At 57.4% G+C, this 23175-nt stretch overlaps 3 protein-coding genes across 6 annotated transcripts in view; all 3 read right to left on the reverse strand.

The window, feature by feature from the left end:
• Positions 1-156: 156 nt before the first annotated feature.
• Positions 157-10502, reverse strand: P3H3 (prolyl 3-hydroxylase 3). Of its 2 annotated transcripts, XM_058558922.1 has the most exons (15): positions 9968-10500; positions 8893-9045; positions 8337-8538; positions 8126-8257; positions 7584-7720; positions 7051-7140; positions 5909-5961; positions 5724-5791; positions 5483-5607; positions 2816-2917; positions 2336-2486; positions 1978-2095; positions 1825-1900; positions 884-1024; positions 157-729 (listed from the first exon to the last, which is right to left on the reverse strand). In XM_058558922.1, the coding sequence occupies exons 1-15, from the start codon at positions 10463-10465 to the stop codon at positions 580-582; spliced, it is 2196 nt and encodes a 731-aa protein (XP_058414905.1). In that variant the 5' UTR covers positions 10466-10500; the 3' UTR covers positions 157-579. The 2 variants fall into 2 exon arrangements, 1 of the variants encoding a protein (XP_058414905.1); XR_009222597.1 differs by lacking the exon at positions 1825-1900 and having other exon boundaries at positions 644-729; positions 9968-10502.
• Positions 10503-11329: 827 nt separating this feature from the next.
• GPR162 (G protein-coupled receptor 162) lies at positions 11330-17134 on the reverse strand. Of its 2 annotated transcripts, none has more exons than XM_058558924.1 (5): positions 17030-17134; positions 14049-15350; positions 13126-13315; positions 12392-12549; positions 11330-12089 (listed from the first exon to the last, which is right to left on the reverse strand). In XM_058558924.1, exons 2-5 carry the CDS (start codon positions 14913-14915, stop codon positions 11538-11540), a joined length of 1767 nt encoding a protein of 588 aa, XP_058414907.1. In that variant the 5' UTR covers positions 14916-15350; positions 17030-17134; the 3' UTR covers positions 11330-11537. The 2 variants fall into 2 exon arrangements, with proteins under 2 accessions (XP_058414907.1, XP_058414908.1); XM_058558925.1 differs by lacking the exon at positions 17030-17134 and adding an exon at positions 16899-16982.
• A 1711-nt stretch (positions 17135-18845) lies between these two features.
• CD4 (CD4 molecule) overlaps positions 18846-23175 on the reverse strand; it is a 28319-nt gene continuing 23989 nt past the window's right edge. The window contains exons 6-10 of one of the 2 annotated variants that reach the window (XM_058558926.1): positions 22480-22815; positions 21266-21466; positions 20550-20674; positions 20153-20220; positions 18846-19765 (exon numbers count right to left, since the gene is read on the reverse strand). In XM_058558926.1, the coding sequence (XP_058414909.1) occupies positions 19735-19765; positions 20153-20220; positions 20550-20674; positions 21266-21466; positions 22480-22815 (761 nt within the window). In that variant the 3' untranslated portion in view covers positions 18846-19734. The remainder of the gene's footprint in view (positions 19766-20152; positions 20221-20549; positions 20675-21265; positions 21467-22479; positions 22816-23175) is intronic. The other variant, XM_058558927.1, reaches the window with a different exon arrangement.

Raw genomic sequence — 23175 nt, forward strand, 5'->3', positions numbered from 1 at the left:
GGAGCAGCTGTCAGGGGTTAGGGTCTATTTGCATGAGGGGAGCAGGTGGCTGAGATTTCCCTGACAAATCACAGGCTTGAGTGGCTCCCCTCTGGGAGGCCCGGAAGACACCTGTCTCCTCCCAGGCCAGCCATAGCCACTCCCACCTCCAGCCACCACAGAAACTGTGACACACTTGACTTGGGCCTCGGCTGAGGGGTCTTCATGTTCTTTATTGACAAGCTTGGAGAGGGCAGTGGGGTATCCTCCTCTCTCATCCTCCTCATTTAAGGCCGTCAGGCCCTGCCCCCTGCCAGTTCTTCCCAGGGAAGCATCGTGTCCTCTGTCTGTCTTAGGGCTGGAGGTCCATCAGCTGGGGCCAGGAGTGGCTCCCCAGGCCTGGTGAGCTCTAGGCTAGTCCATGCAGTGTCCTCTGAGTTCAGGGCTAGACGGCTCTTGTGAGTCCCAAGATGGTGGGGGTGCAGGGCAAGAGAGCTTGCTGTTCTGCTCCTGTCACATGGGGGCTTCTCATGGGTCCTGGCCTCAAAGCAGCCCTTCACAAGTCAAGTGGCCACATCCCCAAGGAGCTGGCTCAGTCCCTCAAAGCTCCTCTCGGACCCGAGGCGGCTTCCCAGCCTTGTCCTGGACCCGCTGGAGCCTGCGGCTGGGGGGTTCTGGGGCAGGGTCTCTGCTGGGCATTTCCTCCTCCTCTTCTGGCTCCTGCAGCAGCTCTTTGGCTTCTGTCCACTCCTGGGGAGGGGAAAGGAGAGTCTGACCCCGTACCCTGCATCCATTGCCCCAAGGACCCTCCCTGGGTCATGTCAGCCCCTGCCCTTCATCCATCAGCCTGCCCACCCTTCATACACCAGGAGGGACATTCCTTCCTTCTCCCGCTCCTCCTCACCTGCTCCCTGTGCTCAGGTGCCCACGTGTGCCACAGTGCCAGGGAGCAGCGCCGTCCCCGTGTCACGGCCCACACACCGTGGGGATTCTCCCCACCGGAGCTGAAGGCCACGAGGCGTCCGCAGCGAGGACGAACCTGAGCCTGGCGGGGAGGGCAGGTTCAGCTCCAGGGATAGGCCCTCTCAGAGACCCAGCCCTGACTCCCTGGAGCAGGATGCGGGCAGGGGGCACAGGAAGGTCAGCTTTCCTGCCCAACACTTCCCACTCCTTAATTCAGGGACTATCTTGGGGCAAATAGGAATCTGGCCTTGTGCTTTGGGGAGCACAAATGCCAGACTGAGGCTAGGGGAGTTGGAGCCAAAGGGAGGAGGGGCCTCCACGAGGGCCTCCTCTTGGTTCCCTCCCCCAGTGCCCTGACTTTTCCTGCCCAATCCTTTGAACCGAGTGTGAAGCAATCTGAGGGTATGCGTGCAGTACCAGACTCTGAGTACTGGGGATGAGGATCTTGGGGACAGTTTTCCACTCCAAGGAGGGCTTGGATTATAGGTTGCTGGTGGTGGTAAGTGGAGGAGGTAGTTGGGTAAGACCAAGCAGTAGGCGATGAAAAGTCACCGCCCCTCTCCTACCCAATTCTAGTCCCCAGTTTCTACCTGGAACAGGGACTTGGGGTCCTGTGCTTCCCCCACCCTCCTTTAGGATGTGAGGCAACACTGGAGGCAGGGTCTGGAGGGGCCACTCTGAGATCTCCCGGGGAGGTGTAATCTGCCTCCGCTAGGAGAGCCCTGGACACAGACAGGTGGTGGAGAGGGCTGGGAGGCCAGGAAAGGAAAGGGTTACGGTGGCCCTGCATTTCCCTGCATTTGCCTCTGGGAACCTTCTGTTTTGAATCCTGAGCCCACAGCTGGGCTCCCTGTCACACCCCACAACCCCCACCCCACTTACCTTGACAGTGAGGGCATTGGGCTCTGTGAAGAACAGGTCCCCGCCTTGAAAGTCATCGTTGAGGTAGAGGACTCCACTGGGGAGGGAGGAAGACAGGAGGCAGTGAGACCCCAACCCAGGCCCAGCTGCCTGACCCCTGGAGGGGCCGCCCACCTGTAGTCTCGATAGGTGTAGGCTGGCGGCTCCCGCCAGCACTCTCCGGTGTCAGGGTCCAGGACGCAGTTGTCAGCATGCACCGGGTGACTCAGGTCCATGCGCTGCTCCTGCTCTCCTAGGAAGCAAGGGGGCCTGGTGATTGCCTGTGCCCTGTGCCCACTCACCACCACCCACACCCACCCTGTAGCTCCGGGGGTTATAGCTGGGCAGAGATGCCAGGCCCCCACCTGGGCAGAGGAGTCGAGATCTTTCTGGAGTGAAGACTGAAACCCACACATTTGGGGGTGCTGAGGGTATGCAGTGCCCAACAGGCACGTGAGGTTGGGGAAGAGCAGCTGGGATCCCTGGCGGTTACCTTCTATGGCACTGCGGCATACCAGGTGGGTGAAGGAAAGGTGCAGGGGCCGTTCCGGGGAGAAGTAGGCCTGCGTCAGGGTCCGCACACGCTCGCTTGCCTCCAGAAGCAGCTTAGCGCCCTGACTGCCCACAGCCCCAGCCCGAGCCAGCTGCAGGCAGCAAAAGAGAGGAGGCAATGGAAGGGTGGTCCCAGCCCCAGCCCCTGCCTACTTCTGCTGCTCTCCACCCATGGGTTTGGAGTCTCTCAGCAGCCAGCTCTGTCCATCAGTCCAAACTGCTCCTTCCGCTGGCTCCAGGATCACAACCCAGGCCCCAAGGCCTCGGAATACCCGCCTCCTCCACCCTGGGCCGAGGACTCAGGTACTCAGTCCCAGGAGAGCCCCTCCACAGGAGAAGCCCAGGCCCTGGTGCCCAGCCTCCTGCACACCCTCTTCTCCAGTTCTGGCCATCAGAGCAGGGCATGGGTGCCTCCTCTCACCTGCGCAGCCTTGAGCACTGTGAGCCCCTCAAAGCGTTCATGGGGGGTGTGAGGGGAGCGGCGGCCTCGATAGCCAGACCTGGCTCCAGCCTCAGCTGCGTCCTAAAGAGAGAAGAAGTTGGCTGTGGAGTCACTCTCCCTGGGCCTCAGGATATCGCCCACCTCACTGCCCACAGGGCTACAAGACCTTCCTTCCAATCCTCACACTCCCTGGAAGAGGCCAGAAGCTCCCAGAGTTCTCTGGTGGCTCCTTTTCTGAGCTGCTGCCCTTTCCTAGAGAATGACTACCTTCATGTCTGTATTGTCACTCTCATTGTCAGCAGGAAGTTCGATGGTCAAGCCAGGTCCTGGCTGACTCGAGGTGGGGAGACAGCATCAGCCGAGGCATCTCTCTCTGACCTCTTCCCGCTCGACATGCTCTTGGAGAATGTGAGGACCCTTGATGCTGAGTCCCAATTACCCAGCTGCCTCCATGACTCTCATCACCTGGGGCCTCCCAGTACTTGGACGTCTCTTTCCTGACACCTATTCTTCTGTCTGCTTTTAGAAACTCAGTTAAAGTACCACTACCTGGTTACCCCATATGTAAACCTCATCGCTAAGAGACCACCTAGTCACCCAAGCCGTCTAACCTTCTATGCTTGTATCCATTCACTCAACAAATGTGTACTGCCTACCCACTATGTGCCAGGCATTGTTCTAGGCATTGGGGACACAGCTGAACATGAAGAGGTCCCTCCTCTCATGGGGTTTATATTTTAAGATTAAAAAATAAATAAATAAATAAGCCAACCAACCAGATCAATTCAGAGGTGATAAGTGTTAGGAAGAAAATACAGAGTTACAACCTTGAGAGTGCCCAGGCAGGGGTCTGGGCACAGCTAATTGACGAGGTGACATCTAAACTGAAACCAAATGATATGAAGGAGCCACTGGAATATCTGAGAGAAAAATGTTCCAGGAGAAACAGCAAGTGCAAAGGTCCTGGGGCCAGAATGAGTTTAGTGGGATCAAGGAACAGAAAGAAGGTCTGATAGTTGGGAGTTATCCTTGACTCCATTCTTTTATCATCTTCCACATAGATTTAGTCCTTAATTTCTCTATCTTTGATTCTCTCAATATTTCTCATCTGTCCCCCTCTCTTCATTCTGTTGAAATGAGGACCTAACCTAAGACAGTGGCCCTCTTGCATCACTCCAGAAAGTCCCCCCTTCACTCTCCTCTCCCGTCACATTCTCCACACTGCCACTAGAGGGATCTACCGCTTCTACAGGATGAGACTCCAGACCCCGCACCTGGAGGTTCTACAGGAACAGGGAAGTCACCCCCTCCTTCAGTCCTTCAATATGCTGTCCACCATCTACAAACAAAGTCCAGACTCCCAGGCAGGGTACAGAAGGCCCTTCACCATCTCTCTGTGCCTCCACCTCTGGGTTCTGTCCCCTGTCCCACCTCTGAGTAATAATCAGCCTGATGATACTCATGACAGTAATACTGAGCACTTTCTATACTCTTCTAAGAGCTCTACCACGTACTAACTCATTTAATCCTCCCAACCACCCTACAACAAAACCATTGTATTTAGCCCCATTTTATAGATGAGGAAACTAGGTTCAGAGGCATTAAAATACATTGCCTGAGGTCACATAGGTAACCATCACTGGGCTGGCCCATGCTCTTAACTCTGCTCTCCTGCAGTTCCCACAACACCCCTGCTCTTCTCCCTGTGGCCTGACTCCCCTCCCCTTCTCTGCCCAGTTAACTCATCCTTAAGACTGAGCTCAAATGCCACGCCTCTGGTAAGCCTTCTATGACTTTGTGTTTCGGCGCGGCGCGTCTATTGGGATGAGTACATACTTCTTTTTTATTTTGTGAGGAAGATCAGCCCTGAGCTAACATCTATTGCCAATCCTCCTCCTTTTTTTCCCTTTTTTCTCCCCAAAGCCCCAGCAGATAGTTGTATGTCATAGTTGCACATCCTGCTAGTTGCTGTATGTGGGACGCCACCTCAGCATGGCCGGACAAGCGGTGCGATGGTGCACACCCGGGATCCGAACCCGGGCCACCAGTAGCAGAGTGCGCGCACCTAACCGCTGAGCCACGGGGCTGGCCCCGAGTACATACTTCTTTAATCAAACTTACAACCCATTCTGTGTGTGTCCATGTCTGATTCCTTCTCTATACAGCGAGCTCCCAAAGGCAGGGTCTGTGTTCATCTCCCTCTCCCTGGAACCCAGTAGTTTCGAGTACACAGCAGGTACTCAGTGAGTGTGTGTTGAAGGAGCGCTAGCCTAGAATGAGGACTGAAGCTTCATGAAATGGCAGACTCAACCTGGTGAATATGGATCATTCAACCCAAACGAGGAGGGGATGCAACGGATGGGAAGAGAAGCCTGTGTGTCCATGAGCGATTGGCCAAGCCAACAACGACACTCTTGGCTAACCAAGGAATGCTCACCTGCACACTCACCCTTTTTTATGCCTGTTTTTTGTTTTGTTCTTCCTATCAATTTCTAGCAAAATTCCTTTGTAAAGAATGTCCACAGCAGTGAGGTGGTGGCAAGCACAGTCCCCACTGGAGAACCAGAGACGGCAGACTGGGAGCAGGCAGCTGCGCCTGAGGGCCCCTGACTAGCTGACTGTGCCCCTACTCTCAGGTCTTCTTACCTTGGCCAGCTGCAGCAGCAGCCCGCACTCAGCTGGGGTGAGCAGCCCGTCCAACACCGCTCGCTCCGACCCATTCAGCTGTCTCGCATCCTGGGTCAGGGTTACTCCCTCCAGGAGGAGGACATCTGCAGGGGAAGGGACAGGGCAGAGGTGGGTGAGGGTCCCCTAAGGGCAGGCCCAGCAGTAGCTGGCAGCCCCTAGACCCTCCAGGCTCCTGGCTCCTGCTCTCCCAGGAGCTTACCCTTCCAGTGAGTCAAGGGCTTCGGCTGTGGAGGCTGCTGGTCCCACGGCCTCTTCTCTTGATCCTCTCTCAGGGGTGAGAGACACGCTCAGTGGGTGCCCAGGCCAGTCCAGACCCAGCCTCTCAGGAGTCCTTCCCTCACTTCCAGCTCAGGCAGGCCCCTCCCACCACAGGCCATCTCCTACCTGAGCTTTTCTCTGAGAGCCTCAGGGATGAAAGCCGCCGGGGTCCAGGGATCCTGGGACAGCCAGGAAAAGCGCCATCACCCACCAAGTCCAGCCCTGAATCCCTGACGTTAGACTCGGAACTACCACATTAAGGTCCTCCTGCTTCCAGAGGGGAAGGTGGAGGTGGGAGAAGCCGGGGACTCACTGTCGGGAGCCCTGGGCACTGGGCCAAACTCTGTAATAATAATGATAACCATAATAACAACAACATAACAAAACAACTTACGCAGCAGTGTTTGCCAGGTGCTATTCTAAGAGCTTTATCCATGGAAGTGGAATTTATCCTTTAAAGTTCACAATAGTCTTATGAAACAGGTAGTACGAATGTGCCCATTTTGCACTTGAGGATTCCGAGACACAGAAAGGTCAAGTAACATGCCCAAGATCACATAGCTAGTAAGTGACAGAGCTGGGATTTAAACTAGCTTCGGAGTCCATGGTTCTCAGACGGGAGATTTTGCCTGCAGGGCACATCAGGCCACGTCTGGAAACATCTGTGATTGTCATGACTCAGGATACTGACACCCACTGGGTAGAGGCCGGGGAAGCTGCTCAACATCCTACAAAGCCCAGGACAGCTCCTTCTCCTCCCCAACAAAGCTTTCAGGTCCCAAATGTCAACAGTGCCAAGAAGTGCCAAGAAGGTGGGGGAACCCTGCTTTATGCTCTTGTACTTGCTATGAATGACCTCTGCCCTTTAGCGTCCTCTCACAACTACAACAAAGAGAAACGTGAAAAAGCAGCAGCAGCACAGCTTTCTGTGCTTCGCAGCAAATGATATGACTTCAACAGCCCTCTAAGATCAGTGATTGTTCCCATTTTACAGGTAAGGAAATTGAGGCTGAGGCAAGTGAAGGTCCAAAGCTTGTTTGTGGCAGAGGAGAGACCAACACGTAGGCCTGCATGACCCCAAAGCTGCCCTTAACTACAGGCACCAGCCTCTGTCCTGGTGAAACTGGACGACAGACTCCTCTCCAAGCCTCGAGGGTCGTGGAAAAATGGGAAACCATGTTGCAAACTGAAGTGACACCTAAATGTGGGGCGTTGCTGTTATTCCTCCCGGGGGAGTACTCCGGGTGAGGTGAAGTGGAGTTACTCACAGGGTCCTCGAAGGTGGCCCCCAGGTGCTCCATGGCATAGTAGAGCTGTCTCTTCTCCCCCAGGGATCGAAGGACGAAGCGCTGGATGTCCTGGGGCGGGGTGACAGCAGGGAGAAGGGGACGAGACAAGGGGAAGCTAAGTGGGGCAGAGAAGTTAAGGCAAGAGGGGAGCAGGGCAGCCTCAGGCTCTAGGGGACAGCCTGACTGCTCCTTAAACCCTGCACTGCGCCTTACCTCTCGCCTCTCCCTAAGGCTTTCCTCCCTCAAACAGCTTCAGGGTGTCTGGGCTCAAACCAGGGGAGGAGTGTGCATGCACATGTGCATAAGGTGGGGGCAGGCAGGGGTGAGGGTCAAGGAAGAGGGCTGGGCTAGCGCTTGGACTCAGAAGTCGAGTCTGAAGTGGAGACAAGTCAGATGCTGGACTTGGAGTTGCCTTTGGTGACTAGAATGGGGGGCAGGGTCCAGGTCACTTCTCCAGTATATTTGATTGACTTAGGGCCACCTCACAGGGTCAGTGCAGAGGGGGAGGTTACCTCTCTCGGCCTGAGGCCAGGCCTCGGTTCTCCCAGCTGGGCCTGGTACTGGTTCAGAGCCTTCTTGGCAGCCTCATCCTCCGGGTAGAAGAGCAGGACACTCAGGATATTTTCCACAGCCTGGGACAGATTCCCCACTGGAGACAGAGAGATAGGGTGGGGTGGGCACAGAGACCAAGAAGCCCGCATCCCACCCTGCAGACATGCTCCTCCATTGCTTCTTTCCAAAGCTTACTCAAACATACCTGAGCTGTATGAGCAGAGTTCAAAGGGGAGGAAGAGAGGACAGAATAAAGGAAGGTGAGAAGCAGTGAGGGCAGAAGGAGCCCTGTGACCCATCTCCTGAGCCTTCCACAATGGCGCCAAAGGAGAGCAAATTAGAGTCCTGAAGCGATGGTCCCCATGCAGCCCTGACCAACTATAGATCCAGAGACAGATGGGAGGGATGGAGAGATGGGGCTCAGGATACCATCAGAGAGAAACCTTCTCTCTCCCTGTTTCCAACTCTGGTCACCCCCAGGGCTCACCCTTCCTAAACTGACCTTGAGCATACGCCTCATGCAGCCGCTTCAGCTGGCTGGGAATGAAGTCAGGGACAGGGAAGCTGCGACCAGGACGTGTGGCTGTGTCCCCCACACAGCGCTGCCGGCACTGCAGGACCTGAATCCAGTGCGCTGTGGAGGACACATGAGCCATTCAGCTTGTGCGTGTTCCTCCCCCGGCACCGTGAAACCCGAACTCCCAGCTCCTTACCTGCAATGGCCTCATAGAGGCCCCCCTGCCTCCCAGCCCCTTCCTCCTCCTCTTCCTCCCTCTGCTGCTCCTCAGGCCCCTCACAGCCTGCCCGGCAGCTCTCCATCTGTGCCAGGCTCTCCTGCAGGGCCTCCTCTAGCTTGGGCACTGCCAGTCCTGCCTCCTGGTGCCCCAGGAGCTCCAGGCCAGTGTCATAGGCTGCCTGTTGGGGAGGGAAGTGGTTACCTGAGATCCTGGGGAAGGGGGTGCCAAACAAGACTGGGAAGTAGAAAGAAGGGGAGGGGTGTTGCTCTCATTTGGGGCTTGGACTCCATGTCCCACTTCACCTTGGGAAGACAGGAGTGGGCCTCAGAATCAGAATGTTAGAACATGGGACTTTACAGTAATCCTCAGGCAGGAAACTAAGTCCCAGAGGCGGACTCCCCATCCAGGGTCATTGAGGACAGTACCCAGATCTCCTGATGCCTAAGCTGCACAGGGCCACAGTCCAGTGAGGCCCCTATATCCAGCCAGTCAAAGGCTGGGGGTGGGACAGGGGTAGTGCTGAGGGTCTCACCCAGTATGGGGGTGTCTCCAGGTCCCGGAAGCTCTGGGGCCGAACCCGGGACATACGTCTGTACTTAGCCATGTCCTCCCGCATCTGCAGGTGTGTTGGGTTTGCTACAAAGAAGGTGTGTGCTGCAGCTGCTGCCAGGTCCAACTTCTTCAGCTGAGGAGCCAGGGAAGGATGAGGGAGTCAGTGCTCTGAGGTGGGAGTGTCAAACCTCTGCCCCCCACCAGCCTTCCCACCCCAGACACACACCTGGGACTGCCGCTGAGCCTTCTGGAAGACTTGTCAGTCAGAACTGCCCATCTCCCAACCTCCAGACCCCCTAGAAACCAGTATGTTGGGACTCTAAGCAGTTTGGTAGCTAAGAAAAGGGGCTCTGAAGATTTTGGAGTGGGTGGATATGGGTAGGGGGGCCTCAGATTGGAGACAAGATGGAAGTGATGGCTAAGTGAGGTGGGGAAGTCGGGGGACCTGAGCGACCGGCAAAACCCGCAGGTCTCTAGGACCCTGAGCTGAGGTGTGTGTGACCAGCACCCCCCCCCCCCAGCCACGTAGGCAAACAGCTGCCTTATTAATAGCTGCGCAGTGTCCCTTGCCCCCGCCCCCAGACACCCGGCCACACGGGCTGTCAGCCTTGCCTCCCTTCTCTTAACTTCCCGAAGCTCCCTCTTGCCCCAAGTTAAGGCTCACACTCACCCCCCTCCCCACACTTCCTCTCCAGTGGCGGGTTTTGCCCCCAGCCGCTCCGCTTCATTCCTAAAAAGAGGCGGCGCTCACCCTCACGTCGGTCTCAGTAAGACCCACAAAAATTACAGGGCTCTTCCCTCCATCATCGATCTACTTCCAACCCGCCCCCAATTCCAACTTTGCTCCCCCTCTCCCTTAGGCTGTCCTTCTGCAACCGCAATGGGTACTTGACGTGTTTTGACAGGACCCACTCGAAGGAGAGGTCCGACGACCGTCTCCCACAGCCCCACCCCGGGTCCCGGGCGCTAGCATTCCGCCCTCTCCTGGTGAGCTCGAAGTAGGGCGCAGAGTGGATCGTGCAGGACCCACGAAACGACCGGGACTGCTCTCGCACCTGGTAGTAGGCCCTCTGCAGGTAGTTGTAGGGCTCCCGGCGGCGGAAGGCGTCCCGGATCGCGCTCCCCACGCGCAGCCGCGCCGCGCCCCCGGGGCCCAGCTTCTGCGCCCCGCACTGGGTCAGGCACTCGGCGCGGCGGAGCACGCCCCGGAGGAGCAGCCGCTCCCAGGCCCCCTGCGCCGGTCCCGGCCCAGAGTCAGGCCCCGGGGCGTCAAGGAGCACGGCGGGGAGCGCGGCGCCCGGCTCGGCCGCACAGTGCGCCCCGCAGTCCCGCCGCGCGCGGCCCAGCGCCGCCTGGCTCCGCAGTGCCTCCCGCAGCAGAGCCACAGCCGGCGCCCAAGCCCCGGCCGCGTAGGCGCGCAGCCCATCGGCATAGAGCAAGTCGGGGGCCTGAGGGGGCGCCCCCGGGGACAGCGGGGTCAGGCCGGGGGGTTCGGGGGACCCAGGAGGGGGCAGCAGCAGCAGTAACAGCAGCAACCGGAGGAGCCGGAGCATGGTGCCAAAGCCGCCGGCCGGCTGAAAGGAAATGGGGGAGCGGAAAGGGAGAGAGAGGAAAGGGAGGGGAAAGGAAGGCGAGATAGAGAGGAGGGAGGGGAAGAAGAGAGCAGGAATGAACAGGACCGAGGAGAGCTGATGGGGCCCAGACCCAACCCTGGGAGAGGCCAACAGGAGAGCTAGGGAAGTCAGAGGAAGCCCGGCAGAAAGTGGAGAGAGCTGTCGTTAAGACGAGTGGGGTAGTGTGGGACGAGAAACAGTGAAGAGAGGTGGGGAAAGGGCAGAAATGGAGCCCGCCTGGTGCTTTGGAAGACAGCCTAAAGAGCCTTTTAGAACCCTTGACTCTAACCCCTGAGGCCTGTGGGGCGAGTCAGGACTGCCTCTGTGTTCCCCTCCACTCTTGGGTCCCGGAAAAGGAGTGTGGATTCCTCTCACATGCTCACCCACACACATACACTTTTGGGAAAAAGCTTTAGAATGTAGCATGGAGGAGAGTAAACTCCAGGCCTATGACACCACGTCAGGCCCAAATCCTTTCCTGCCCAGAAAGTGAGCCCCTAGGTGGGTTTTGGGGAAGGAGGAGAGTTGGGGCAAGGGGCATAGAGTCACACTCTAAAACCACCTCCCCAGATCTGAACAAAGATCCTTTACACTCTAAACCAGCAAACTCAAGTGTCTCCCCATCCCCCCAGCACGAGATGCTCTTATAAGCCTGTCTCTGTGTTGTCTGCATGTCTTTCTCGGTGTGATTTCTGTGCCTCTGTCCACTGCCCCTGCTTTATTTCGTCCCCTATGAGCCACTCCACCCCCAAGCCTCTGACCACACCATTTGCCACCCTAGTACACTGGACACAGAGGTTTCCATGGTAACACTTCAGACTTTAATACATTTGCTAGGGATGATGGAATGGGAGTAGGGCATCTGGTCACTTGGATGGGAGACAGCAGGGGCTTGAGGGCCCCAGATCCAGTGCCCATCTCCCTGGAGTCTGGAGGCAGCTGCTCTAGGCTCAGGGCCAGAAGGAGGTGTTACCCAGGCCCCCTCCTCTGAGTCCAGCAGGCCCACCTGGGCTCACAGGGTCAGCTGGGGGAAGATGGGGTTACCTGGGCCCCAGGATCCTCCCCAAGCTCTCGCACTCCCCTCACCTCCTGTCAGGGAGCAGCGTCTCCCTGCACTTAGCCCCAAAGGAAGTCCAAGGGCTCTGCTATCAGGTGATCCAAGGGAGAGTCGGCGGGGTGAGAGGCCCAGCGGCCTGGGCCGGCGAGGAGAGGGCCCTGGTGAGGCCGTCGGAGAAGGCAGAGGTGTCTCGTCGATGAAGGTGGTGATCTCCTCCCGGAAGAAGCCAGGACCCCGTGGGGGTCCCCCACCTGACCCCAGAACCCCACCCTCCAGGAATTGGCGAAGGCTGGCCAGCCCCCCACCTTCAGCCTCCTCTTCATCCTCCTCATCTTCCAGCCTTTGTCTTCGTCCTAGGTACTCAGGAGGGCCCCCCAGGGCCCGGCTCTGGGCCGGGAGGACCCGAATGTCATCAGAGGATGACCACTTGTGCAGGAAGGAGCCTGGTGCCCGAGGAGTAGAGAAGATGTTGGTCTCATCGTGGGACAGACGGCGGGACAGAGGGACCTGGGGAGAGGAGCAAGTAGACCCAGAGGTGATGCAGGGACAAAGGGGTAAAGGCAGGAACCAGTGGGGACTCTGCAAGACGGCTCCACCCCCTTAAACATTTGCAAAACATTCTCTGATGGGCAACTCTGGTTCTGAGAGGTCTAAAGGGGACCCTTTCTTGCCATGCTTTTCTCTCACCTACCCCTTATGTGCCCTGTAGGCCAGGGCTCAGGAATGGGGGGGCTGCGATGGATAACAGAGACTGGAGCAAAGTAGTGAGGGCATACCCAGAATAGGAGGTGTCTTCCCTAGTTCCATACCTGTAAGTAGTGGACCCTCTCCAGAGGGGGAAAGAGCATGTGCCTTCCAGGCAGCAGCTTCACCTGGGTGGGGTCCCTGCTCCCTGGTCCTGTGGCCCCATTAGCATCAAAGCGAACTTTGCACACTCGGCCATCTGCATAGTCATCACAGGCCCCATCTAGGAGAGAAAAGGGGCAGAGGGGTTACAGGCAGGGAATACCCACCCCCTCCCCGCCCCCTTTATAAGCTCTGGGGAGTATCCTCTGTTCCCACTAGTCTGTAAGCTCCAAGAGGAAAGTGAGAGTGGCTAGCGTCTGTTGTGTTCAGTGCTGAACCCCTGGTCCTTCACACATGTAAACATATTTATGGAAACAATTACTCCCCCCCAAAGAGCTGTCCCTATAGCTGGGGATCTCAGGAAGCTTAGCCTCCCCTTAGTTCCACAGCCTTCCTTACGGTTGTGTTAGGACTCTGGACTGTTTCTCAGGCACTCTGCCCCACGGAGGCAGAGCTGGGTAGTGTGGGCTTCCAGAGGGGAACTGATGCCCAATGGAGGGAGCCCTCAGTGCAGAAGGAAGCAGTTGGGTGTGCGTCAGGGTGCTCATAGGGAAAGGGGAGCCTGCAGTCAGCCCAGGGGCGGTGCAGGTTCTGTCCAGCAGGGGGCACTCCGGGGCAGCCCGTCCCCGCACAGAGCAGGGGTGGTAGAAAAGGGAGCCGATGACCAAGAAAGCAAAAGCCCAGTCCCTCCTCTGACCGTCGTCACCGTCCTCCTCCGACATGATAGCCACGCACTGCTCCCACACCGTCCGCACGTCGGCGCGGTAGCGCTCGCAGGACCAGATGAAGGAGGGCAGCAGCAGCGTCTGTGCCATGGAGCACCACAGCACAGCCAGCACCATCCACGGGGGAGCCGAGTCCGACTTAAGGGAGAAGAAGCTCACCACCTGGTGGGAGGATGGGGAATGGCGCCCGGTCAGGCCCCAGGGCTGAGGGGGCCCCTTTGACCCCACATCCGATACCCTAGTGCAGCTGGTGGGCAAGAAGTAAGGAAGGGATGGCCCGAATCACATAGGATCACGACAGAGGCAAAGTTGGAGGTGAAGATGGGATGAACAGTGGGGAACTGACTGATTCAGAGGAAGGTTGGGGGAGAATACTGGAGACACAGCCTTGGGATCCAGAGAGAGAGGAGCAGAGGTGGTACAGTAAACTGGAAGACAGAGAAAAATTCATGAATAAGAATTAGATGGGAATGCAAAAAGCTGGGGTGGCAGGATGAGCTATCTGGGGTTTCCACCCGAGAGTGCTCAGAGACTCTGTGGTATCCAGAGGGAAACAGGGAATGGAGAGTGGAGCTCGGCAGCTGGATGATACATCTGGGGGCTGAATAGTGGAGCCACAGGATAGATGATGGAGCTGGAGAACACGCAGCAGAACTGAAGGACTCATCTGTTGAGTGGAGTTGAGTAGTGGGAACTGGAAAACAGATGATGGAGCTGAGGGTAATGGGAACTAGAAGATGGATGATACAGATGAGGGCTCACAAATGGAGTGGGAATGGGTAAAGGAGAGGAAGATGGATGATGGAGCTGCTGTATGGCTGATGGAGCTGGAGGTCAGGTGATCATGCTGGGGCCTGGATATTGGGGAGAGCAGATGGAGGGACCCCAATCTCACCAAGATGGGCACCCCTGTAAGTGAGTCATAGAGAAAGACGATGGCGCTGACCAAGTTGGTGACCTGTAGGGATGTCTTGGCCGACTCAGAGCCATCCAGTGAGGACCGCCGCTTCCCTCGGGCATCCTCCACCACAATGGCTGGCACCTCAAAGGCTGGCCGGGTACCCAAACCCCCTGGCCCACCCCCCTTGGCCCCACCCATGCCCCCTGCTCTCCGGGCCTGCCGAGCCCTCCGGGGCCGGGCCCACAGTGTCTGGTAGAAGGTGATGGCCACACAGACCAGCCCCATGACAATGCCCCCAAGCAGCAAGAGGCTGAAGCAGACGCCAAAACCGAGGCCAATCTTGGAGACTATGAACTGGCAGCCACGGGCATAGTAGCGCTCGCCATTGTTGTGCCAGCCAATGGAAGGCAGTGTGGAGAGGATGAAGCTGACCATCCAGATGCCCATGACGGCATGCAGTGCCTGCTTCTTGGCGTTGCTGAGGCGGTAGTTGACGGGCCAACGCACCATCCACATGCGATGGTAGGAGAGGGAGGCGACCGTGAAGCAGGTAGCCAGGGCCAGTGTGTAGTAGGTGGACACAAAGACCTTGCATATGCTCTCATTCCAGTCATAGTCGGAGGAAGCCTGGCGCCGTAGCTGCACCACAGCAAAGGTGGTGAGGGGCACAGCCGCCATGAGTATGTGTGTGCCTGCCAGGAAGCAGAGCAGCAGCTCCAGCGGCTTGTGCTTCTGCTGCTTGGCCGAGATGCTCAGGATGATCCAGGCATTGGCCAGCAGTGCCAGGAGCCCACAGGCCAGCCAGGACAGCGCGTTGGAGCGCAGGGAGGCCTCCTCTGCCCCCACCCCGCCCCGAGCCATCCTATCCTCGGCCCCCCACCCCCCTTGAACTCCTGGGGGTGGGGGCTAGGTCTCACCCAGGAGCCCCACTCACACACATCCCCATGATGCCCACAGTCCTTGCCCTGTGGTGAGGCAGGCCACCCCTAGGCCTATGCTGGTGTTCAGCATTGCATGACTGACCCAGCTAAGGTCAGGTATGGAGGGCTGGGGAGGAGACTGAGGGTCAGCAGAGGTAGCCCTCAGCTTCCATACTGGGTGGGGCCCTTCCTGAAGTCTCCCGTTAGTGGATAGGGGGGGCGGGAAGCTGACTGCTTTCCCAACTATGAGGCTGGCTGGGGCGCTCTAGTCCCCATGCCGGGACTTGCAGGTCTCTTCTTCCTCTGGTTCTTGACCAGTCAGGGATCTTCTGGATGCCCCAAGGGATGTGGGGTGAGGCTCAGCCACCTGGACAAACTGCAAGGGAGAGATGAGATGTGGGAGGGGAAGGGTGGAGGTAGGGCCTAGGCTGACCTCCAACTGGCTTCTTGCTCCCCCCCTTCTCTTGAAACTAAAGAAATGACTGATTACTAGTGGTCATGGGATCTTTCAGAACATTCTCCTGCCTTAAATCAGAAGGCCCCTCAACCACACAGATAAGATCCCTGCTTCCCAGACCTCCAGGAAAGGTCTTCTGACCTCTTGTCACCCATGCTTTTTCTGGCCCTTTCCTGCCTCTGGTACTCCCAGCTTCCTTCTTCTTATATCCCCTGCTCAGTACCACTCAACTCTTATCTTCATGTCCCTGAACCCTCTTCAGAGCTACTTATAGCAGACCCATGACTTGTTTCTTCTTGAGGGTTCATGGTCAGCTGGGCTATGGTATCACAGCCCCTCCCCATCTTCCAGGCTCCGGGCCCAGTGGTCTTGGTGCTCAGCCCCATTTCCCCAAGCCTGCATGATCGCCCTCCAGCTCACCAGGGATCTGGGAAGATGGGAGAAGGAGGCTGGGACCGAGAGGGGGCTAGGGAACCCGAAGGCGGGGAAATCACTGACATCAGAAGCATCCAGAAATGGAAAGAGGGGGAACTAGGGGAAGGAAGAGAGTTTGAGCAGAAGAGAAAGAGGGGCAAAGTGATAGTATCTGAAAATAGAAGAAAAGCCCAGAGACCCCACAGGAGGCTTTGGAGGGAGGAGGGTTTGGATGCAGGGAGGGAGCAGGGAATAGGGAGGCTGCGAAGAAAAGCCCAACATTCAGTAAGGTGCTGACTCCCGCTGGCAAACCTCGCTTCTTTCCTCCTCTGCCCCAGCCTCAGTTTCCCTCTGATGGGAGGGAGGGTACTCCTGAATTTCCTGACGCTGAGCTTCAGTAGCCCTGGGGAGGGGGCTAAGAGAAATCGGTGAAACCCTGAACAGAGTGGAGACCGAAAGGATGGGCATAACGGCTTTGGGGTAAATGGGGGTAAAAATGGGGCACAGCAGTGGGAAAGTCTATTTGCTGTGTTAGAACCTCAGACCCTTGCCCTCCCCAAGAGGTCCTAGCCCACCTCCCACCTTTGTTTTCCCTCCAGAGCCCAGTACACCTAGTTGCCATGGCAATGGCCAGCCAGAGGGAGGTGGAGGGAATTGGTCAGAAGCAGCCCCCACTAACCTCCCCTACAGCCTTGGACCTCTTCCCACTCACCCCCACCCAGGCCCAGCTGGTGGGCTCAGGCAGAAAGAGATGGGGAGTCAGAGAGGGAGGGAGGCAGGGAGGATGTGAAGGACAGAGAGAAGGTGGTGAAGGACAGAGAAAGATCAGAGGAAGGTGGGAGGGGGATCTAGGGGACTCCATAGCGGACAGGGGTCCCTCACCCTTGGGGGTGAAGGGGTAAGGTCAGGCGGCTCCTCCCTCCTGCCACCCACCTCGTTCTCCAGGGCAGAAACAGCAGGTGGCCGGGGAGGAGGGGCCGGCCTGGGGGGAGAGGAGGCAGAAGGGGAGAAGAGGGGAGGGGACCGCGGGGGACTGGGCAAGGGTCGTCCTACCTCTGGCTGCGCCCGGCACTGCCGTGGAGACCGCACTCCCGACGCGGCTCGCCCGGGCTCCCGCCGCCTGCCGGCTCCAGCCAGCCCGCCCTCCTCCCTCCCTCCCGGCCTCCAGGGCTCCCTCCTCCCACCTTGGTCCCAGCCTCGCCGGCTCAGCCTGCGGCTCACTCGTCTCTGCCCCCTAGGTGTCTCCAAGCCCCTCTCTCCGGGAGTCACCCTGCCTGTGGGCCCCGGGTCGGGGGACTGAAGGAAAGCTTTTCGGGGGGAGGGGGCCAAGTGTAGGGCGGGGACTGGACGGTGGCGACTTGGAGGAGGAGGGGCGAGGAAGGCACCGAGAGGGAGGGGGGAGAGGAGGATGGCGGGGAACCGGCTTTATTGGTGAAATGGTTCGTGTCCTGCCCCCACTCCACCCCGCTTTTCAACACGAACACAGGCTCTAAGAGGCAGCTGGTGTTGTTCGGGGACTGAGGAGCTAGCTGTTCCAAGAGGAGGAAGTGTGTGTCACCGTGTGTCACTGTGTGTATCTGTGTGAGCGCTATGCCTGGGGTGTAGCTCAGAGGGGCCTGTGCCGGAGGCTGTGGGGAGTGAGAGGGCCCTTGTGATGAAGCTGGGGCTGCTTGCGGGGTGGGGGGTAGGCAGGTCTAAGAGGATGCGGGTGTGGGGCGCGCGCAGGCACCACACACACCACTTCCTCCTCCTGGAACACAAACTCACACTTATGTTAGGGATACACGCAGTTCACGTTACAGTTTCTCATAGTCCTTTCTCTCCACTATACACATACACAGGTGTAGTGCACACAAGCCCTCAGTCTATCTACCACACACGTGTGATTACAAAGTCTTAGCCTCACACGCACACAAACACAGGGCCCTTTGGGGTGGGTAGATGGGTAATCAGCCTCCAAAGAATTTTTCCCTCCCCAGGGAAACTTAGTCTCTTTCCTGGGGCAAGTCTGGCAACCTCTCTTCTGGGTCTGACCCCAAAGATCAGAAGATTCCAAGTCCCCAGAGAGGAGTCCACTTCTCTCCCTCCCTCTCCCTCTCCCTGTCCCTGTCCCTCTCCCTCTCTCTCTCTCTCTCTCTCTCTCTCACACACACACACACACACACACACACACACAAATGAAAACCATCTTTTTTTTTCTTTTGTGAGGAAGGTTAGCCCTGAGCTAACATCTGTGCCCATCTTCCTCTATTTTATATAGGACGACTCCATAGCATGGCTTGATAAGCGGTGCGTAGGTCCATGCTCAGGATCCGAACCTGCGAACCCTGGGCTGCCAAAGCAGAGCGTGCAAACTTAACCACTACGCCACCCGGCCGGCCCCAGGAACATCTTCTTTATAATATGTTTATTGTATTTTTCTGTCAGCTCAGGGGGCAGGAGCGAAGAGTGGGCAGGAATACACAGCAAGCAAGGGGGGCCCCCCAGGCAGCAGTTGGGTGTTCTTCCTGCAAGAGGCAAGCTGGAAAGAAAGGAAAAGGGAAAGGAGGTCGGGACTGAGAGACACAGTGAGAAAGGGAAGGAAGGAGAGGCAGAGGAGGTAGGGATCCTGAGAGAAATGGACCAAGGGGAGCGGGAAGAAGAATACTTGTCACCTCAGTTTCCTATGTCTTGGGGGAGGGATGAAGGAGGGTGCAGGGCAGGGGCACTGAGGCCCAGCACTATCACCCTTCACAGGAGGTCTCCTCAGAGTTTCACTCTCAGGCGGGGTCCGCACCCCTTCCTCCTGGCAAAGCTCACCTTCCAGAAGGTTCTGCACAGGGTGAGTGGCAGGTCACTGGGCACACTCTCCCACAGGGTCTGTGCCTCCCAGCCTGTGCTCTGATTAGGAGAACTGAAGGCCCTGTCCTCTGATAACAAGATTCTGCCTCCAGGAGGTGACAAAGGAGGGATTTTAGGCAGGGAAGCCCTCCTCCCTGCTCCTGAACTCTCTGAGGTGTGCTCCTGTGAATCCAGAGGTGCATACTGGGCATCTGTGACTAGCCAGCAGAGCTCTGTGCGGTATTTGTCCCTGCGCTCAAGACACAGCAGTGGAATTAGGGGGCAAGAGACCTGGGCTAGTCCTGACTCTGGTACTTTCTAGCTGTGTGACCTTGGGCACATCTAACCTTTCGAGTTCCATTTCTGGTCTATAAACTGGAGATACTAATCTTGGTCTCATCACTACCTGCCTTGTAGGATTTTCATAAGGTTCAGATAGACAAACGATGTGAAACTTGTTTGTACACTGAGTCACGCTGCTTGGGTGATAAGGAGTTGTGTCTGTGCACAAGTGTGGGCTGTGTACGTGGGTGTGTGTCCAGGGGTGCCTCTTTGTGTACAGGTCAGGATGAGTCTGTGGCACAGCCGACACAGGGCAAGAAGCAGGCAGAATGGAGCAGTGGGGGCTGGCAGTCAGGAGCCTTTGGATCTGGATCTGTCCTTGAACTGGCTGTGATTGGGCTAGTCCCTGCCCTCTCTGGTCCCAGGGTCCTCTCCCTTAAAATGACAGTCCTGTGCTTCACGCTTCAGAGGCCCAGCTTCACCCTCCAGGCCAGGCAGGGCTGGTCCCACGTGCTTCCCTGGGATCCAAGTGGGAAGTGGGGGAAGAGAGCCGAGAGGAAATAATCAAAGGGCTAGGGCTTGAGTGAAGAGGAAATGGGAAGAGATGGTGTGCACAAGCCTCTGGAAGAGGAACACCCATGGCCAAGTGTGGACAAGGAGAGCAGGAGACCGCCAGAGGCGCTGGGATCTGCTACATTCATCTGGTCCACAGGTCCAGGAGCCCAACAGGAACGCAGGGAAGACAGCTGGGGAGGCGGCAAGTGGGAAGCATCCCCGGGCCGGTGCCTCAAATGAGGTTACCTGTCTTCTGGAACCGGCTAGAGGAACAAAGAATAAGAGAAGCAAGTCTATTCCTCCCCAACTCCTTTGCGTTCTAGGGTGTCCACGGCACCCAGACCCCACTTTTGTCTTCCAGTTCAGTGATGGCCTCTGGGCCACAGCCACGGTGCCACATCCAGAAATATCGCAGGCCTGCTGCCCCTTCACCTCCGCCCTCCACCTTCTGCCTGCTTCCTACCTGCTCAGCCACCCATTTTCACCCTTCTCTGCTCCACCACCTCCGTTTAGCCCCTATCTCCTCCATCCCCCCTCCCTCCTCATCCCCTCCCTTTCCTCTTTTCTCCACCCCCCTCCTGCCCTCCTCTTTCCTCCTTTTCCCACCTCTCTCCCTCCCTCCCCTTCCGTCTCTCCCCCCAGCTCCTTACTGGGGGCACTGGCAGGTTTTCTTCTCACTGAGGAGTCTCTTGATCTGAGACATCCGTTCTGCCTGGCGCTGTCCAGGAAGAAGGAGGGGAGTCGTGAGGGTCTCAGGCCTCCAGAAGGGAGGTGCCCCTTGGGGGGGGGGCGAAGCTGGGAGAGGAGAAGCAGTTACTGTGGCTGAGGCCATCTGTCCCAGAATTAACTCTCTGCTCCTTCCTGTGTCTCGCTCCGCATGGGGTCTAGGACATGGCCCGGTCTGCAGTTGAGGGGATTCCGCGGTGGGCAGAGAGAGCCAGAGCAAAAGCAGGCAGGTGGCATATACTAAATGCCCTTGTGGCTCTACAGGTCTCATGTGCTCTAGAGTCCTGTGCGGGTGAGCGGGGTGTGGGGAGGCTCACTCACCCTGCGGTGCCAGCACTTAACACAGCAGAAGATGAAGACCCCAGTGAAAAGCAGAAGGCCTGCGATCCCCCCCAGCACGATGGCCAGGAGCTTTGGCCAGGCTGGGGTGAATGGTGTGGGCGAAACTGCAAGAGAGAGAGAGGTGTCCAGTTTGCTGCCCTCCGTCAGGGCACAGGGCACCCTGGAGGGCGGGGGGAGGGCCTCGCTGCCCAGCCACGCTTGGGACAGACCCATGGGCTGGGAGAGCAGGGTAGCATGTGCAGGGCTCTCACAGGCCACCAGGGTTGGAGGGGAAAGGCTGGGGAAGAGCTTTTAAGGTCTAGAGACTACAGGGCACTCTGGGGAGGTAGAAGTAGCAGTCCCAGCCATGTGCCGTGTGTGTGTGTGTGTGTGTGTGTGTGTGTGTGTGTGTGTGTGTGTGTCTGGGTTTGGAGAGGAGCCAGGAAGGGGGGCTCTTGGTCATGTGGGTCCCATTCCTGGGCTGTAGACCTTAGGGAGGTGGGAACCTGCAGGACACAGGTGGGAACCTACAGCCTGGGACCACACCCCACCTCACCTCATCAGCCCCATGTGTCCAGGCACCATATGTATAAGCCACCCATCTCAGAGAAATTGGAAGGCTGGGACTCTGGGTGGTCTCCGCCAATCCTGGGAAAGTCCCACACTGAGGAGGCAGGGAGTTGGGGTTAGGACATGGGATCTGGATCCTCACTCACCCTCGACCTTGGATTCCAGCAGGACTTTGCCATCGTCACTCAGTAGACACTGCCATATCCCCGCCACAGGGTCCAGCACCTTCACCAGCTTCTGCTGATTTGAAACTTTTGCAGTCTGGTTCTCCAGCTTCAAGCTCAGCATCAGCTTCGGGGAGGTGGGTCCAAGCACCTCACAGGTCAAATCGTTCTGGGACTTAGTCACTGCAGGGAGACCAGAGCCTGAGGCTGGGAGCCTGGACCTCTGGGTTCCCAGCACCTGCATGCTCTAAGGGGATTTAGTAGGACAATCAAAATGGTATTTCACCTGAGCGCCCTTCTTTTAGCCTCTCAGAGCACATTTTCATGCAGTTAAAATAAAGAAAACACAGCTTTTAAGGTCCAAGTGTGTTGGGCTTGAATCCCAGCCCCACTGCTAATTAGCTGTGTGTCCCTGAGCAAGTTACTTAACAACCTGAGCCCCGGACAATAATTAAATCCACAAATACATGTAAAGCTCTTGAATGGGGCCTGGCAGGTCCTAAGCATCAAGTATTAGCCATTATTATTTGCAGAGTTGTTATGATGATGAAGAAGCTAAGAAGTGAAGAACTCCATGTAGAGCCTGACCTCATCATCACCACTATCCTCCTAAGAGCAGATTTTGTTATCCTCATTAGGAGAAAGCAGGCCCGCAGAGCTAGGGGGCTTAGTCAGGGTCCTAAAGGGCTGGGCAGAGGTAGAATTAGAACTCTGGGTCTCAGCGCATGCCCTTTGGGGATTCTCAGTGGAGCCTGCCCTCAACAGTGGATTCTAGTCTCAGTTCAAAACCAGCCCCCCTGGGCCGGCCCCGTGGCTTAGCGGTTAAGTGCGCGTGCTCCACTACTGGCGGCCCGGGTTCGGATCCCGGGTGCGCACTGATGCACCGCTTGTCCGACCATGCTGAGGACGCGTCCCACATACAGCAACTAGACGGATGTGCAACTATGACACACAACTATCTACTGGGGCTTTGGGGAAAAAAAAGGAGGAGGATTGGCAATAGACGTTGGCTCAGAGCCGGTCTTCCTCAGCAAGAAGAGGAGGGTTAGCACGGATGTCAGCTCAGGGCTGATCAGCTTGATCAGGCAACCAGGGCCTAGGCCTCCCTTTGGGGGCCTGTCCTGCCTCTCAAGGAGCCCTGGGCCAAGCCCCTCCGCCATCTGCCCCTGTCCTCCCCTTCTAGCCCAGCTCCTCACCTCTCATCACCACAAGGTTCACTTCCTGTTTCAACTCGCCCTTGGCAAGGACCAAGCTCAGGTTTCCAGAACCAGCATACTGAGGCAAAGCCTGGGGCAGGGTGAAGCGGAGTGGGAGCATCTCCTCCATCCAGAGCTTGAGGTCAGGGCGAGCCTTTTTCAAAACCACCTTCCTGTTCTCCAGGGAGAATGAGATCCAGAGCTGCGAGGAGGAAGCCCCCTCCACCTGCCATGTCAGCTCCCCTCTCAGGTTGTCCTCTGCGAAGGTAAGTGGGAAGGAGAACTCCACCTGCTTCCCCTCTTTCGTATAGACTGTGTTAGAGACTTTCTGGAAAGCTGGAGGTGGGAAGGGAGAGAACCTAGGTCAGAAGGAGATAGGAAGATGAGGGTGAACAGGGTGGGGTAGGCATGTGGGGAGGCAGCAAAGAGATGGAAAGGGACCAGGTGAGGCCAAACACCTAGGTTGCCATTCAAGCCCTTACATCCCATCTACCTCTCCAATCTCTCGGCTCTCCTCCCCAGCATGTTCCCACGGCAGCGCCCCCTCCCCCTGGAAGCCCTCATAGAACAGCCCAGCCACAGGGGGGCCTCTCCTCCTCAGGGTCCCTGGAGCACAGAGGACATTTGGCCTGCACTACTTAACATGCGTAATTTATCACCCTTCACGACACAGGAGCAAATACTTAAATCGGGCTG

The sequence above is a fragment of the Diceros bicornis genome, chromosome 17, assembly GCF_020826845.1.
Source record: "Diceros bicornis minor isolate mBicDic1 chromosome 17, mDicBic1.mat.cur, whole genome shotgun sequence".
Classification (NCBI taxonomy): Eukaryota; Metazoa; Chordata; class Mammalia; order Perissodactyla; family Rhinocerotidae; genus Diceros; species Diceros bicornis.

Bases quoted from the DNA above. Each gene is read 5' to 3' on its own strand.
- P3H3 (XM_058558922.1), bottom strand. From the start codon at position 10,465: ATGCTCCGGCTCCTCCGGTTGCTGCTGTTACTGCTGCTGCTGCCCCCT. The intron at 8,539-8,892 runs GTGAGACCCTCA...CCTCCCCAACAG, and splicing joins TGGAGACACCCCCATACTGG to GCAGCCTATGACACTGGCCT. The intron at 1,025-1,824 runs GTAAGTGGGGTG...CCTCCCCGCCAG, and splicing joins CCAATGCCCTCACTGTCAAG to GCTCAGGTTCGTCCTCGCTG.
- GPR162 (XM_058558924.1), bottom strand. From the start codon at position 14,915: ATGGCTCGGGGCGGGGTGGGGGCAGAGGAGGCCTCCCTGCGCTCCAAC. The intron at 13,316-14,048 runs GTGAGATTGGGG...TCCTCCCACCAG, and splicing joins TTACAGGGGTGCCCATCTTG to GTGGTGAGCTTCTTCTCCCT. The intron at 12,550-13,125 runs GTCAGAGGAGGG...TTTCTCTCCTAG, and splicing joins GGAGGAGGACGGTGACGACG to ATGGGGCCTGTGATGACTAT.